Here is a 13013-nt window from a genome sequence, read left to right on the forward strand (position 1 = left end):
GAGACTGGAGCAGAAATCCGGGGGCCGGAGGAAGGGGTCTGGAGGTGAGGGCAGGTGCGGGATGCGGGAGGGTGGGATACAGGGTGAGGCTGGGGTCAGGGACGGGGAGATAGGGGCAAGGCGCTGAGGGAACGGGTCTGAGGGTGGCAGGGGACTGAGAAGTGAGAGAGGCGAGGGCGGTGGGTCGGAAGATGGGGGCGAAACCGCGGGAGGCAAAAGGAGGTGTGGGTTTACGTGGCGGGAAGATGCGGAGGCGGGTGCCGGGAGGAAGGGTGATGGGGGGCGGGGAGATGGCCTTGTGGGCCCGGGAGGTGGGCGGGGCGCGGGGAGGTGGGGTCCCGGGAGCGGGGCCGCGGGGGAGGGGCGGCGGGGCTGCCGAGGCGGGGGCGGCAGGACGGCGGGACTGGAAAGCTGAGCGCGGCCCCGCCCCGGCGGGCGGCTGGAAAAGTTTGCTCCCAGCCAGGCGGGGGCAGAGGCTTGAGGAAGCCGGTGTGGGAGGAACCCGGCGCCAAGCGCGGTGGCAGGACGAATTCGAGCGAGAGACTCTCCGGCCCGGAAACGTTGCCCCCCATCCCCGAACCCCAAGACTTACCCCGGCGTCCCAGCCCAGCTAGCATCTGAGCGGAGGAAGGGTGCCAGGATGCCGGTGGCCCAAGAGCCTTTCTCGGACCGAGGTGAGCTGGCGGGGCCGAGGGCCCGGGGCACCCGGGGTGGGTAGGGCCAGCCGTTCCCACCTTTCTTATAAAATTCCAGCCAATCCTCGGCGCGACAGTGACCGGGACTGAGGAACCCTCCACATCAGCATCACCCCTCCCCCAGGTCATCCATCCTGGTGTCTGAGCTGAGGCAGGGACAGTGGAGCATAGAGATCTAGCTGCATCTTAATGAGCCGAATGAAAGAGAAGTGACTCTTCACGGGGAAGTTCCAGCAGTCGTTTTCTTGGGACAATTAAAAAATTAGGTGTCCTCCCAGGATGAGGACCTGGGGACTCTGAAAGTGTGTGTGTGTGGTTTTTCTCTTGGGGAACTCATTCTATTTTGTCCTCCAAGCAATTCTAGTTTTCCTTCTATTTCTTGAACAAGGCAATCAGGGCTGTCAGAATCCGGGGCTGGAAGATAAAGTTCCTAGGATGCAGTAGTGAGGTTGCCAGGAGAGATCAGTATGTTACATGCATGACTGAGATAAAGCCTGGGGAAGGGGCAGGACTGGTTTTTCTTTGGCCTGATGCAGGAACATGCTAACTTTGCCACTTTTAACCCCCCAGTCTCCAGATGGTTCTCTCTCCCTCTCACTGTCTCTCTCTGACTTTGGACACTCCCAAGGACATATTGCTTTGTGGTGTTTTTACATTTCAGTGTAAGAGAGGGACATCTTGTTAGTTTGTTTTTTTTGTTTTTGTTTTTGTTTTTTTGTCTCGCTGGGTTTTTAAAGGGAACACGCTTTGCTTTGAGGATGAAGAAAGGGTAGCAGCGTTAACAGAGTCTAGCTCTTCTGGAAGACTGTTTGAAGAATGGGAGGTCCACCATCATAGTACCGGACCCCAGCCTGGAGCCCTGGGTACTTCCAGACGTAGGCGTCTTTTAAGTCTGGACATTAGACATTGCAGATACTGTATATAATCACGGGTTCATAATTTATCTTGTCGACATTCATTTCTTCATTAATGAAAATCTTGCAGGCATGCATGGTAAGAAAAATGTAATTCCTAGAAAGAAGAAGGGCAGGATTATGCTCTGTGGGTGTATGCATAACAAGAATGGCCCTGCCTGCTGCTGGTGTAGGTAGCGGTTCTGGGTGTGGGTGTGTGTGTGTGTGTGTGGTGCGTGTGTGAGTGTGTGATACTCAAGGAGTTGTGAAACTGTCCAAATTTGTACAGTTTTTCACTTCATTGATGCAGAGCTCAATGCCGCTATGAATAATTCCGTTGCCCTAGTAGAACCACACAGTGGGTTTTCTCAGTCAGCAGACATTCAGTATGCACTGGTTAGTTCAGGCGCTCTTGTCGCTTGCCACCAGGGATCCAAAACTCAAAGGCAGCCCTCAAGACGATATAGAGAAAATGATGGCTCAACTGACTTTCATCTCTGAAAATTCTGCTTTCCTCTTTACATTTGTGTGTTTCATTAAATGCACGACACTCCTAATTTCCTGCCCTATGTGGGTTGTGAAACTCCCATTTCCGGTACAAGGAGCCTCAGATATCAGCCTCCTGAGTTTATTTCTCAAAATTCAGAGGCCGATTTTCCTTTTTTCTGGAAATCGTTTGATTCCATGGTATCTCTTATATCTCCTAAAAGCACTTCAGTACCTACAAAGTATGCATATGTTTTTGTTACAGAGAAAGGAGAATTGGAGTGTGTCATAATCTTGAAAACATTTGAGGTTGCCCAACTGGAGAAACCCTTTTTTTTCTGCCAGGACTTGGAACTATGAGTCTGGTGCTGACACAGCCTGCAAGGCAACCCTGGGCAATCGGTCGTGTTGGCCGTTTAGCCAAGATTGTGGTGCCCTGGGCTAGACAAGCCGTTCTACTTGTATGCATCTGGCTTTGTGATTCCTTTCTTATCAGTTTTGGAGCCATTTCATATGATTCCTTTGCCATACAGTTTCTGTAAAAATTAATTCATTGCCTTAAGAGATATTCCATGAGCTTTTAGAGGGAATATTATCCCATCTCGTTTTAGGTAATAGTATTTTTAGGTAGTTGTTATAGTTACTAGGCATGAAATTCTTTTTGTTTTGTTTTTAATGGCTGCACCTGCAGCATATATGGAAGGTCCTGGGCCAGGGATCAAACCCATGCCTCTATAGTGACCCAAGTTGGATTCTTAACCCACTGTACCACAGCAGGAACTCCCTTCTTTTGTTTTTCGTAGAATGTTCTCATTCTGTTTTTGAAGCATTACAAGCTGCATCTATAAGAGGCCAGGGAATAGGCCAGTCAGGAAAATTGGTGACAAGGTTGTTCAGAGAAGAGTGTGGCACTGATTGAGCATCTCTAAGGTCCCATTGGTACCATGTGTTGGAGAGAGAGTCCCCTGAGTCAGTTAACTCAGCTCTTTGGCCTTAAAGACACTACTTCATTTCCTTAGGCCCAGAGCTTTCTGTATATTCCGTATACTTCAGTAAAGCCCCCAGATTAGCGTCCCGGCATTTTGCTAGCAGAGTAGCAGAGAAGCAATTCAGTCTCAAGCATGCAACATTTCTCGTCACTCTCTAGGTGAGAAACACATGGAAGGGGGGCAGCCTCCGGAAGGGCTTATCCCTGACTTGGAGCACTGGAATCCGATGACACAGGCGTGCAGCCCAGTGCAGTCTCTTCCGGGCTGTGCCCCTGAGGACAGTGACTCCCAGTCCTGGGCTCGGTTTCCTCCAGTGTACATTCAGAAAGTACATGCTGCAGTGGGGACCAGACACGGTACCTGCAGTGTGTGATGCATGTGTTGTGTAATTGAGTAAGAGCACCCTCTGGGAAGGGGTGAAAGGGACTCCATATTAGGACTTCCTGGGCGGGACATCTCTTCTTTGCATATGCCTGGAGAAGCTCATTTCCACAAACTTTCATTTACCCGGTGCCAGTTTCGGTAGGAATTCAATTCTATGTCCTAACTTAGAGCAAGCAGAGAAGAGAAGGTTGGAGAAACCTGGCTGAAAGCAAGGAGGGAAAGATATCTTGCATTGAAAGCATCTGCCCTCCAAGCAACGAGCCTGGATGCCCAGGAGAGTGTGCATGGAGACAGATGCTTGCCAGTGCCAGGTCCTGGGCACAGCCTGCGTGCCTAGGCTCCCTAGGTAGTGCCCAGATCTGTGTCAGCCTCTGAGCCTTGTTTGTCAAGAGAATAACCTGTGGAAAAGCCACTGGGAAGCAGGAAACCGGACCAGGGGCTCACTCACTTCCATGCTTGGAGAAGAGAGGAGGAGAAATGGAATCTTGACGCCATTCATCTGTAACAGCCATTATCTCCCCAGGAGCACCACTGATGGGCCCCCAGCAACTCGCAGGCATGACTGCTGGGTGTGTGAAGCTTCTTGCCACGCACCGTCTCTGAAAGCAGAGTGAGGTCACCCAAGAAACCCGAGTGAGGGAAAATACTCTTTAGCAAAGGAGTTTTGCTGGGGCCATGAAACAGCCAACTCATTATTTCCTTTGTAAACCCTTCTACACAGACCAGAAAACCCCTTGCTTTCCAAGAAATTTTGCGTGTTGGCACATGCTTCATATTTTAATTCAATTAAGGGATGCACTGGAAGAATGTGCCTTTAAGTATACAGCGTCCTGCATACGACCAGGAGCAATAAATTTCTCACTATCCTAGGTTTTTGTTTGTTTGTTTGTTTTGTTTTCATTTTTGCCATTAGAGAGAGACAGACTCCAGATTGTGGAAAGGTTTTACTTTTCCCCTTTTCCTTCGTTTTAGAGTTTTTTTTTGTTGTTGTTGTTTTTTTTTAAATTGAACGGCTAGCATGGCAAGCACATCTGGAATCCATCGGCCCCTGCCGGGCTCACCCCTCCCCACAGATGCTCCTCCTTGGAATGAAGGGAAGGGAATGAGATGCTGCTGCTCTGAACCACCTTCTAGAAGGTGTTTTATTCCTTCTCTGCACAAAGGAAAAGGCTTGGTGTTGGAATGCCGTGTGGTAGATCTGAAGACCCCAACTGAAGGAGCGTGAAGTGAAAACCTTGGCTAGCGGGTCCCTGTTAAGCAGGCCTCAAGCATGGGTGAGGTGCTGCCTTTACCTTCACTCGCCAGCCCCGCTGTCAAACCCTCACTCAGAGTGGGTGGGGGAAGGGGCCTGGGGATCCGGGCCCCTGAGCACAGCTTGGAAGTAAGAGCTTCTAACGGATGTAAGCAAGGCCTGTTATGGGCACACATCTCTCACAGTCTGGGTTTCCTGGAGGAGCCCTGCCGCGAGCAGAAGCATCTCTGGCTGAGTACCCGTGTATCTTCTGTAACATCCCCGGCTCTCCGAATATGTACAGGACTAGCCGGCACTCAGCCACACTTCTCAGCATCAGGCTGTATTTTTACGTGTTCAGGTGGAAATTAAGCAGTGATCAAACTTCTACAACATAAAAGCAGATGCTGGTCACTGCCAGCCCCAGACACTTATCTTCTAAAATAAAGCAAAATGTGAGCATTTGTAATGTGTAACTATTGTCTTGTGGGGGCTTCAGCTCCCCCACAGACACCAGTTTGCAGGACCACTGGCCAGGCTCCATAAGCCTCTGTAAGAACCCTTCCATCAAAGCCCAACCAGACATCAGCACAACGCTAGGAAATTCGCAGTGCTCCCTGAAAACGCACAGGCTCGCCAAGAAGATGTCCTCCCCCCATTCTGGCAGCACTGCTTAGGACGACCACACATGGAAACCACGCCATGTCCACGACCAAGAATGGAGAATGCTACGTCCATGCACATGCTGGGAACAATAGGAAGGAATCACCACATCTCCACATATAGTCATAGGAGCATCATATTAAGAGGAGGGTGCCAGGCGCGGCAGAACACTGTACAGCTCCATCTATGTGAAGGTCTGGCACAGGCTAAGCTATGCCAGGAGATGAGAAGCCCAGAGAGCGGTCTCATTTGGGAGTAGGTAGTGACGAGAAGGGGCCAAGGGGGAGAGGACAGCCTGGTCTCCCAGAAGCACAGGTGCTGGCAGTGCCCAGCACTCCTGCAGTGACCGACAGCAGCAGGATGGATGAACCAAGTAGGGCTGACGTCCCACGGCGCTCTGAGCAGGGTCCACTGATTCTTGGGGACTGGGGACCCTGGGATGCTCAGAGTCTTCTTCCAGCAAACGTGGAGCCTGTGTTAGACCCCATCAGGAGTGGAGGCCAGAACGCTCCAATGAGATAGTTTCGACAACACACAGTGGTGTTCAGATGCATCCGAAATCAATCTGGCCGTTAGCCCAGCACTTACCTCTCAGAGAGGTCTACTTTCCTAATGTTGATAATCCAAAGAAAATAAGCTTTGGGATTCCAGAGAGAGAGAGAGACGGCTCTCTTCCACTTAGGAAAAAATGCAGAGACTCACCTTCAACAAAAGAGGTTCTGAAAAAATATACTCCTTGAGTGATGAATATTTAATTAAGGGAAAGTATAAATCGAGCATTAATGGGAAAATGTGTTCACTTGGGGTTCATGGTTTTGATGCGTTTATGTTTCTGGCATATCTTAGGCTACGGACTATTTTTAGTTTGGTTATTTTCTTGCTGATTTTTAGTTTATTGTTTCCTTTTTTTCCTCTGCTCAATTCCATCAAAACTCTACATATTCAGGGGAAAAAAAGTTGGTGTGAGTCTGCAGAGACTGTGGTCTGTCTTCCTCTGTTCTCTCTTCCCAAGAGAAGTCCAGATCCAGCAGTGTCAGAGGGACCGGCTTTCCTGCCGTCTACATTGGATGGTGGAGACTGCCCTGGAGGGGGCCAGGAGGTGTTTAATGCCCTGGGAGTTATCGTGGGGGAAACTGAGGCACAGGAGACAAAATTCGGACCTACCCTGGTTGCAGATGCCTTTCAGAGGCATGTGCCTGGAGCCCCTTCACCCCAGTGTGAGTGGCAATTCCTGTACCGTTCACATTCCTGTCCTTTTAGGTAACTTTGGTCTATTTTTGTCATTCAGACTGTTCCGGTGCTAAGTCAATTCCCATCATAACTCTTCGTGTTATGCTGGCCAATATCAGATCCTGCAACAGAAACCCCTGGTGGGAAAGCAGATGTCTCAGAGGCATTTGGGGGCTAATCAGACATATGGGTCAAGGACTCAGGGGTGGCATGGCAGCAGGGGGCCTCACATGGGGGGGTGCAGCACGTGAAGGACCCTTGGGCCAGCAGTGTGACCATGTTGTGTCAGTGACAGCCGCTCCCAGGATGCGGCCGATGTGTGACTCTCAGTGGAGTGGCCCACGTGTTCCTCTTCCCTGCCTTAGCACCGCACCTTTTCCTTGAACAGGGACACACGTGGCACAGGGACTGTGGATCCCCACGGGGAAATTGAGCACGCTCGGCTTGTGCTCTGGGGCGGGAGGTGGTGGGAACGTAACCAGGGGGCTGAGTCCTCCTGTGCCCGGTTTTCTGTGACGGCCAGGAAAGGCCAGCAGAGGGGGGGCCCGGCTTCTCCGTGCACTGCCCACAGAGGAGAGAGGAAGCAGCACACAGGGGTCCCGGGCACCCATTAGTGCACAAGGTGCTGAGAGGAGAGATGCGCCATCTTCACGGTGTCCTGCGAGGATTAAATAAGGGGCTCCAGGGAAGGTGCTCAGAGGGTGTCAGCTGCTACTCCTGTTTCCACTCTTAAGAAGACAGCTTGCCATTTGTTTGGAAAACTGGCCTATGGGGGCAGTCACCAGGGACAGGATGTTACAGAGCAGGTAGAAGTTAAAGGACGGACAAGACGTCAATAAGAATGGGGGAAGGGCAGGAGCAGGAAGGGGTGGGTGGGAAGGCTGCCCACTGAGCTGACCCCCCTTCACGTCTGTCCCTGCAAGACCTGCTGGCAAGGCCCCTTGTCCTTGCTGTGAGAGACCACAGGAAGCATTGGGGGTGGGTGGGGAGCCCTGTCTCCTGTCTGAGGCAGCCCTGGGGGCCTGTGCTGCCCCTGGGAGCTCATTAGCGATGGGGGGAGACCTTGGCAGGTGCCCCTCCAGTATGTCGTCATTTTAGTCCAGCCTCAGAACCTGCCTACTTGTCTGTTCTGAAGTTAGAAGAGGTTTCGGCCAATGCTTGGCAGTCAGGCTGACCGCCTCAGTCCTTCGTGACCTCACACGGCTGTCATGGAGAGGACTGGAAGGGTCCTGAAAAGGGCCAAGAAGCTGAGCACAGGTGTCAGCTCAGACCCAGGGGGCCCCCCAGGTTTCTAAAACAAGCTTCCATCGAAGCTCCAGAACGCTGGAGAAAAATCTCTGCAAAGAAGCAGTGGGGCCGTCTGTGCCCCATGTCAGAAAACTGGATGCCCCCAGATTAAGGGAGGGGAGGTTTAACAGCATCCTCTGGGCCCTGGGTCCAGCACCCAAGTGGGAGGAAAGCAGGGAGCCCTGTCTGGAGCCTCCTCTGCTTGTCATTCACAGAGCAGCCACCAATACTGAGGCCCAGGCTCCTTCCAGAACCAAAGTCTGGAGTTCAGTGAGTGGGTGATGCCTTCAGGTTCCATCACAGTCCAAAATTCAGAGCCCCAGGTCATTGGAGAGCGGTCCTTTGCCTCTGAACCATAGTAACAGTTGTAACTTAAACATTATAAAAGTTAAAAAAAAAAAAAATTACTGGCTCTATAGTAGGCTGCTATAATTTAATCTCACTTGATCTTAATTGGATACTTAAATATTCAAATAATTTCAATGTAGAACCGGTGCCTTTAGTGAAAACCGTTTCTCCCTTGGTAGTGGGGTCTGCTTCACCGATGGGAGGCCGATGGATGATGCCACAGGTGGGGGTGGGGGGTGCCTCCAGGTCCGGGGTGGGGGAAGGACTGTCTGAAGGCCTGGCTCTTGGTTCTCTGCCCAACTCTCCTAGTGGCCCCAGGTTGGCGCTTTCTTTGGGTTCACATACTCCAACTGAGCATTGAGGGGTTTTGGGACAGTTATATGGGAACTCTGAATTTTAAGCCAAATTCAGAAGTCCCCAAGGTAGTCCCTGCTTTTCTTCTGTTTGTCTCAATGGCAGTTGATTATGATTTTGCAGCTCAGCTCTTTTGCTAGAGGAGTAGCCATACATGCCCTGTGTTGTTCTTCCTTTTGTGGCCACGTAGCCCGTCTCCGAGCTCTCCACTGGGCAGACCCAGGGGCCAACTAGACTCAATATCTGGCTGTGGCCCTGGCACCAGGGGTCCCATCTGGGAAGTGTGAGAACTTCCCACACTGTGGCTCCAAAACCCACCATGTACGTTTCACAAATTGGGTGTGCATTATTCCAGAGGCCATCCTGTTTTGTTGGACCTGACACAATCCTCAGTTTCTCTCTGGATAACTGGGATGAGGGTTTACCTGCTCCTGAGCAGTAGATGAGGAAAGACTGGTGAGTGCTGAGATTTCCAGATGCAAGTGTGATTATGGTTCCATGATTGAATGGTGGCAGTGCTCACACACTGAATTTTCCTCCTCACAACTGCAGACCCAGAACTGCTCCTTCTGGTCTCCACGGTCACTTAGGAACTTGGCCTGTGTTGAAAGGCTCTCTCTGGGGCCTTCAGGACCAGGCGTCCACATGTTTCAGCATTTTTTAGTGCCTTTCTCCAACTTTGCGGCAGTTGTGGCTCTTGGGTGCTGTTACTTTATCACTGGGGACCCTCTTCTTTTATCTTTTTGCAGGAGCCGGGTCTCAACACCTTCGCTGGGATCTGGCCTGGATCACTGTTGCAGCCTGAGCCGCAGTTTTTGTTTTCCCTGGAAATGGACGGTCCGAGGGCGCCCTCTGGTGGATTCTGGAGCTAACTGCGGGTACATTCCAAGGGATGGCCGTGGTTCTCACATCCAGCGCCAGACCCTACACCTCCAACGAGACCCTGCATGAACATTACAACTACGTCGGCAAACTTGAGGGCCGGCTGAAGGATGCCCCCGAGGGCAGCACGCTCACCACCGTGCTGTTCTTGATCATCTGCAGCTTCATTGTCCTGGAGAACCTGATGGTTTTGATTGCCATCTGGAAAAACAATAAATTTCACAACCGCATGTACTTTTTCATTGGCAACCTGGCTCTCTGCGACCTGCTGGCTGGCATAGCTTACAAGGTCAACATCCTGATGTCCGGCAAGAAGACGCTGAGCCTGTCTCTGACGGTGTGGTTCCTAAGGGAAGGCAGCATGTTCGTGGCCCTTGGGGCATCCACCTGCAGCCTGCTGGCCATTGCGATCGAGCGGCACTTGACCATGATCAAAATGAGGCCTTACGACGCCAACAAGAAACACCGCGTCTTTCTTCTGATCGGGATGTGCTGGCTCATCGCGTTCTCGCTGGGCGCCTTGCCCATCCTGGGCTGGAATTGCCTGCACAACCTCCCCGACTGCTCCACCATCCTGCCGCTCTACTCCAAGAGGTACATCGCGTTCTGCGTCAGCATCTTCACGGCCATCCTGGTGGCCATCGTGATCCTGTACGCACGCATCTACTTCCTGGTGAAGTCCAGCAGCCGCAGGGTGGCCAGCCCGCACAACTCGGAGCGGTCCATGGCCCTGCTGCGGACCGTGGTGATCGTGGTGAGCGTCTTCATCGCCTGCTGGTCCCCGCTCTTCATCCTCTTCCTCGTGGACGTGGCCTGCAAGGTGAAGGAGTGTGCCATCCTGTTCAAGGCCCAGTGGTTCATCGTGCTGGCCGTGCTCAACTCCGCCATGAACCCTGTCATCTACACACTGGCCAGCAAGGAGATGCGACGGGCCTTCTTCCGGCTGGTCTGCACCTGCCTGGTCAGGGGCCGGGCCGCACGCTCCTTGCCCAGCCAGCCTGCGCTTGATCCTAGCAGAAGCAAATCCAGCGGCAGCAACAACAGCAGCCCCTCCCCAAAGAGCAAGGAAGACCCCCAGATGGCTGCCTCACCCTGCATAACCGACAGGAACAAAACCCTGCAGAACGGGATCTTCTGCAAGTGAGGGCGCCAGCCTCGAGGAACAGGGGATCCTTGCATCTCCACAGCGGGCGCAGCAGCCAGCCCTGCAGCCTTATTGATTAATTGCGTGCCTCACCCATGGGGGCTTTTCCAGAGCTGGGACTCAGGAAATCTATTCCGCCAACAGCCTGCCTGGTGTGAACGTCTCTTCAGGAGGCGACCTGACCAATCACCAACCCATGTCAGTCTAGACGAGAGTGCCTGATCCATTTAGGCTCCAGGGTCTTCTGAATGTACCAAGCTGCTGATGTCATCAGCCACCCTCCCCAGAATCCCACCGGCCACTGTCCACTGTGCCTGGAGAGGGAGGCTCGTGGACCACACAGCGTACAAGGTGTTTCCCAGAACATCTGGATGGTGTTTGGTAACTTTACACTACATTGACTATGCACGGAATGGATGCTCTCTGTTCATCATTTCTGTGTTACAGAGCACTTGTCTTTCAAATGTCTGCCATTGGTCCATGCATAAGCTTCAGTATATGGTCCAGTCATGTAACAGGGAGAACACGTATGTTCTGACTGAACCACCAGGTGTAATTATATGCTGGGCACTAGGTGGACATGCTGGTCCTAGTCTCCTTAAACTAACAGGAAGTCTCAAGTTAAGCAGGTTTTGCAAAGCCCAGGGGCCCCCCTCCGCCCCCCCGACCCCCCAAGAGCTTGTTTAGGGCTGGTCTCAGATGTGTGAGCCTGACCCCAAACTGTCCTGGGACTTGCCCTTGACTTTGTCTGGAGGCTGCTGGTGAGAACAAGTACATTCTGCAGGCATATGTCCCCCAAGGGGACCCCTGCTTCGCTTCTGTCATATGTCTCTGCAGAGTCTTAAGAACATCCAGAAGCCAAATTAGCCATGTTATGGAATTGTTTGGGGTTTCTCCAAATCACAGAAAAGCCAGCCAAGTATTTGAGGAGCCTGACCCCAGCCCAAGCAAAAAAAAAAAAAAAAAAAAAAAAACCCATGAGGGAGAAGCAGAGGACAGGCCTCTGGCCCATTTCACCTTTCCAGGAGGAAGGGGAGTTTCTGTCTGATTAGAGTTGAGTTGGAAGCTGTATCAGAAAAGTGCCAAGTCAGTCGCCCCCTGTGCTGTCACAGCTGAGCAGCTGGGCCCCGTCCGCAGTCTCAGATTCCCGAAAGCTGACCCTGACAGTGACCGTGAGGGCAGTTAAATCGTCATCCGGTGGTTTGTGCTTTCTTTAAAGAAATGTAGTAATTCTGTAATCTTCCTCTTGAACACAGGTTGACCCCCTGTTTACCTTCTGAAGGGATTCCTTAGAAGGCGTTTTTGTGCACAGTCATCCCTAAGTATTCTTCATGCAGCACAAATGGATGAAAAATATACAAATTTGCAAAGCTATCATAAGCATATAGTTGATGTGCTGAGTTCTTTTTTTTTTAAAGCAACCTTCAGAAGGATTCTTCCGTGGGTAAACCTCCCATCAGAACCCCTGAAGTTTTTAGCTTCAGTGGGAATTTTAGTAAAGACTAGGAGAGAAGTCTTAATACATGAATAACTTTTCAAAGAGAAAGTGACTCCTCTTTGTTATCTGATGCAAGTTCCTCTTCATTTAGAAGCATTTCTCTGGGTCCTGGGCGATCAGATACCAATTGACATCTTCCTTAATTTTTGTTACTAGTGAGACAAATCCTATGTATAAGGAGAGGCTCATCAGCAACATTTTTGTTGCCTTCATTAAATCACTGAAAAGGAGCTTATTTTCTTGTCAAATAGTATGAGAAAACCCAGGCCATTTCTAGAAGAGGTAAGCATTAAGGTACCGGGTTAAGAAAATGACAAGAAAAAAGCTGCCTCAAAAAGGCAAAACATCGGGTATTGCATTTTCTCTTCGGTAATGGAATGGCTTGAGAACTTTCTTTTAGTTCTGACTTGCTTTGGGAAATGTGGACCTTTGGCACTGATAACAATAACACTTTGCACAATAACCCCAACTTTTTTTGAAACCTGAATGAAAAATACGCCAAAAAAGAAACTGTGTCTGTTTGATATGTGTTTAAAAAAATAATCAAATTTAGTACCAAGGTGTCCATCCGTAACTGGCTACCTGGACATCGTTTAGACGTTGAATGCATCAAAGCCACAGAGAACCTGTGCGTTAGATCTCGTTCGGTTAGTAACCTTTACCGTGTCCCGTGTATGTTTGTTAAAGAAAAATAAAGCCGAGAGCCTTTGTATAAATTTGTTGTTGGGAGTCCACATTGGGGGCTGTCTTCACCCTTGATGATATGCAGAATGGCAGCATGACCTCTCGGCTGGTGCTGGTGTTTCTGCAGGAATTAAAGCACTCTTGGAGCTCCGATAACTTTTCCCTTACACATCCCACTAGCACGGCTGGTGTTTCAGGAAACTCTGGGGTATTGGATGCTGCCAGTTTGGGTGGGGGAAGGAAGG

At 51.0% G+C, this 13013-nt stretch overlaps 1 protein-coding gene across 1 annotated transcript; it reads left to right on the forward strand.

The window, feature by feature from the left end:
• The first annotated feature begins 467 nt into the window (after nucleotides 1-467).
• On the forward strand, nucleotides 468-12800 carry S1PR3 (sphingosine-1-phosphate receptor 3). Its single transcript, XM_001925270.7, has 2 exons — nucleotides 468-674; nucleotides 9310-12800. The coding sequence occupies exon 2, from the start codon at nucleotides 9453-9455 to the stop codon at nucleotides 10584-10586; it is 1134 nt and encodes a 377-aa protein (XP_001925305.1). The 5' UTR covers nucleotides 468-674; nucleotides 9310-9452; the 3' UTR covers nucleotides 10587-12800.
• The last annotated feature ends 213 nt before the right edge of the window (nucleotides 12801-13013 follow it).

Source organism: Sus scrofa, chromosome 14 (genome assembly GCF_054392235.1).
Source record: "Sus scrofa isolate SSC_HxYL_T2T_F1_AM1 chromosome 14, Sscrofa_HxYL_maternal_Yorkshire_Landrace_v2.0, whole genome shotgun sequence".
In the NCBI taxonomy this organism is placed as follows: domain Eukaryota; kingdom Metazoa; phylum Chordata; class Mammalia; order Artiodactyla; family Suidae; genus Sus; species Sus scrofa.

Coding starts and splice junctions, on each gene's coding strand:
- S1PR3 (XM_001925270.7), top strand. CDS start 9,453: ATGGCCGTGGTTCTCACATCCAGCGCCAGACCCTACACCTCCAACGAG.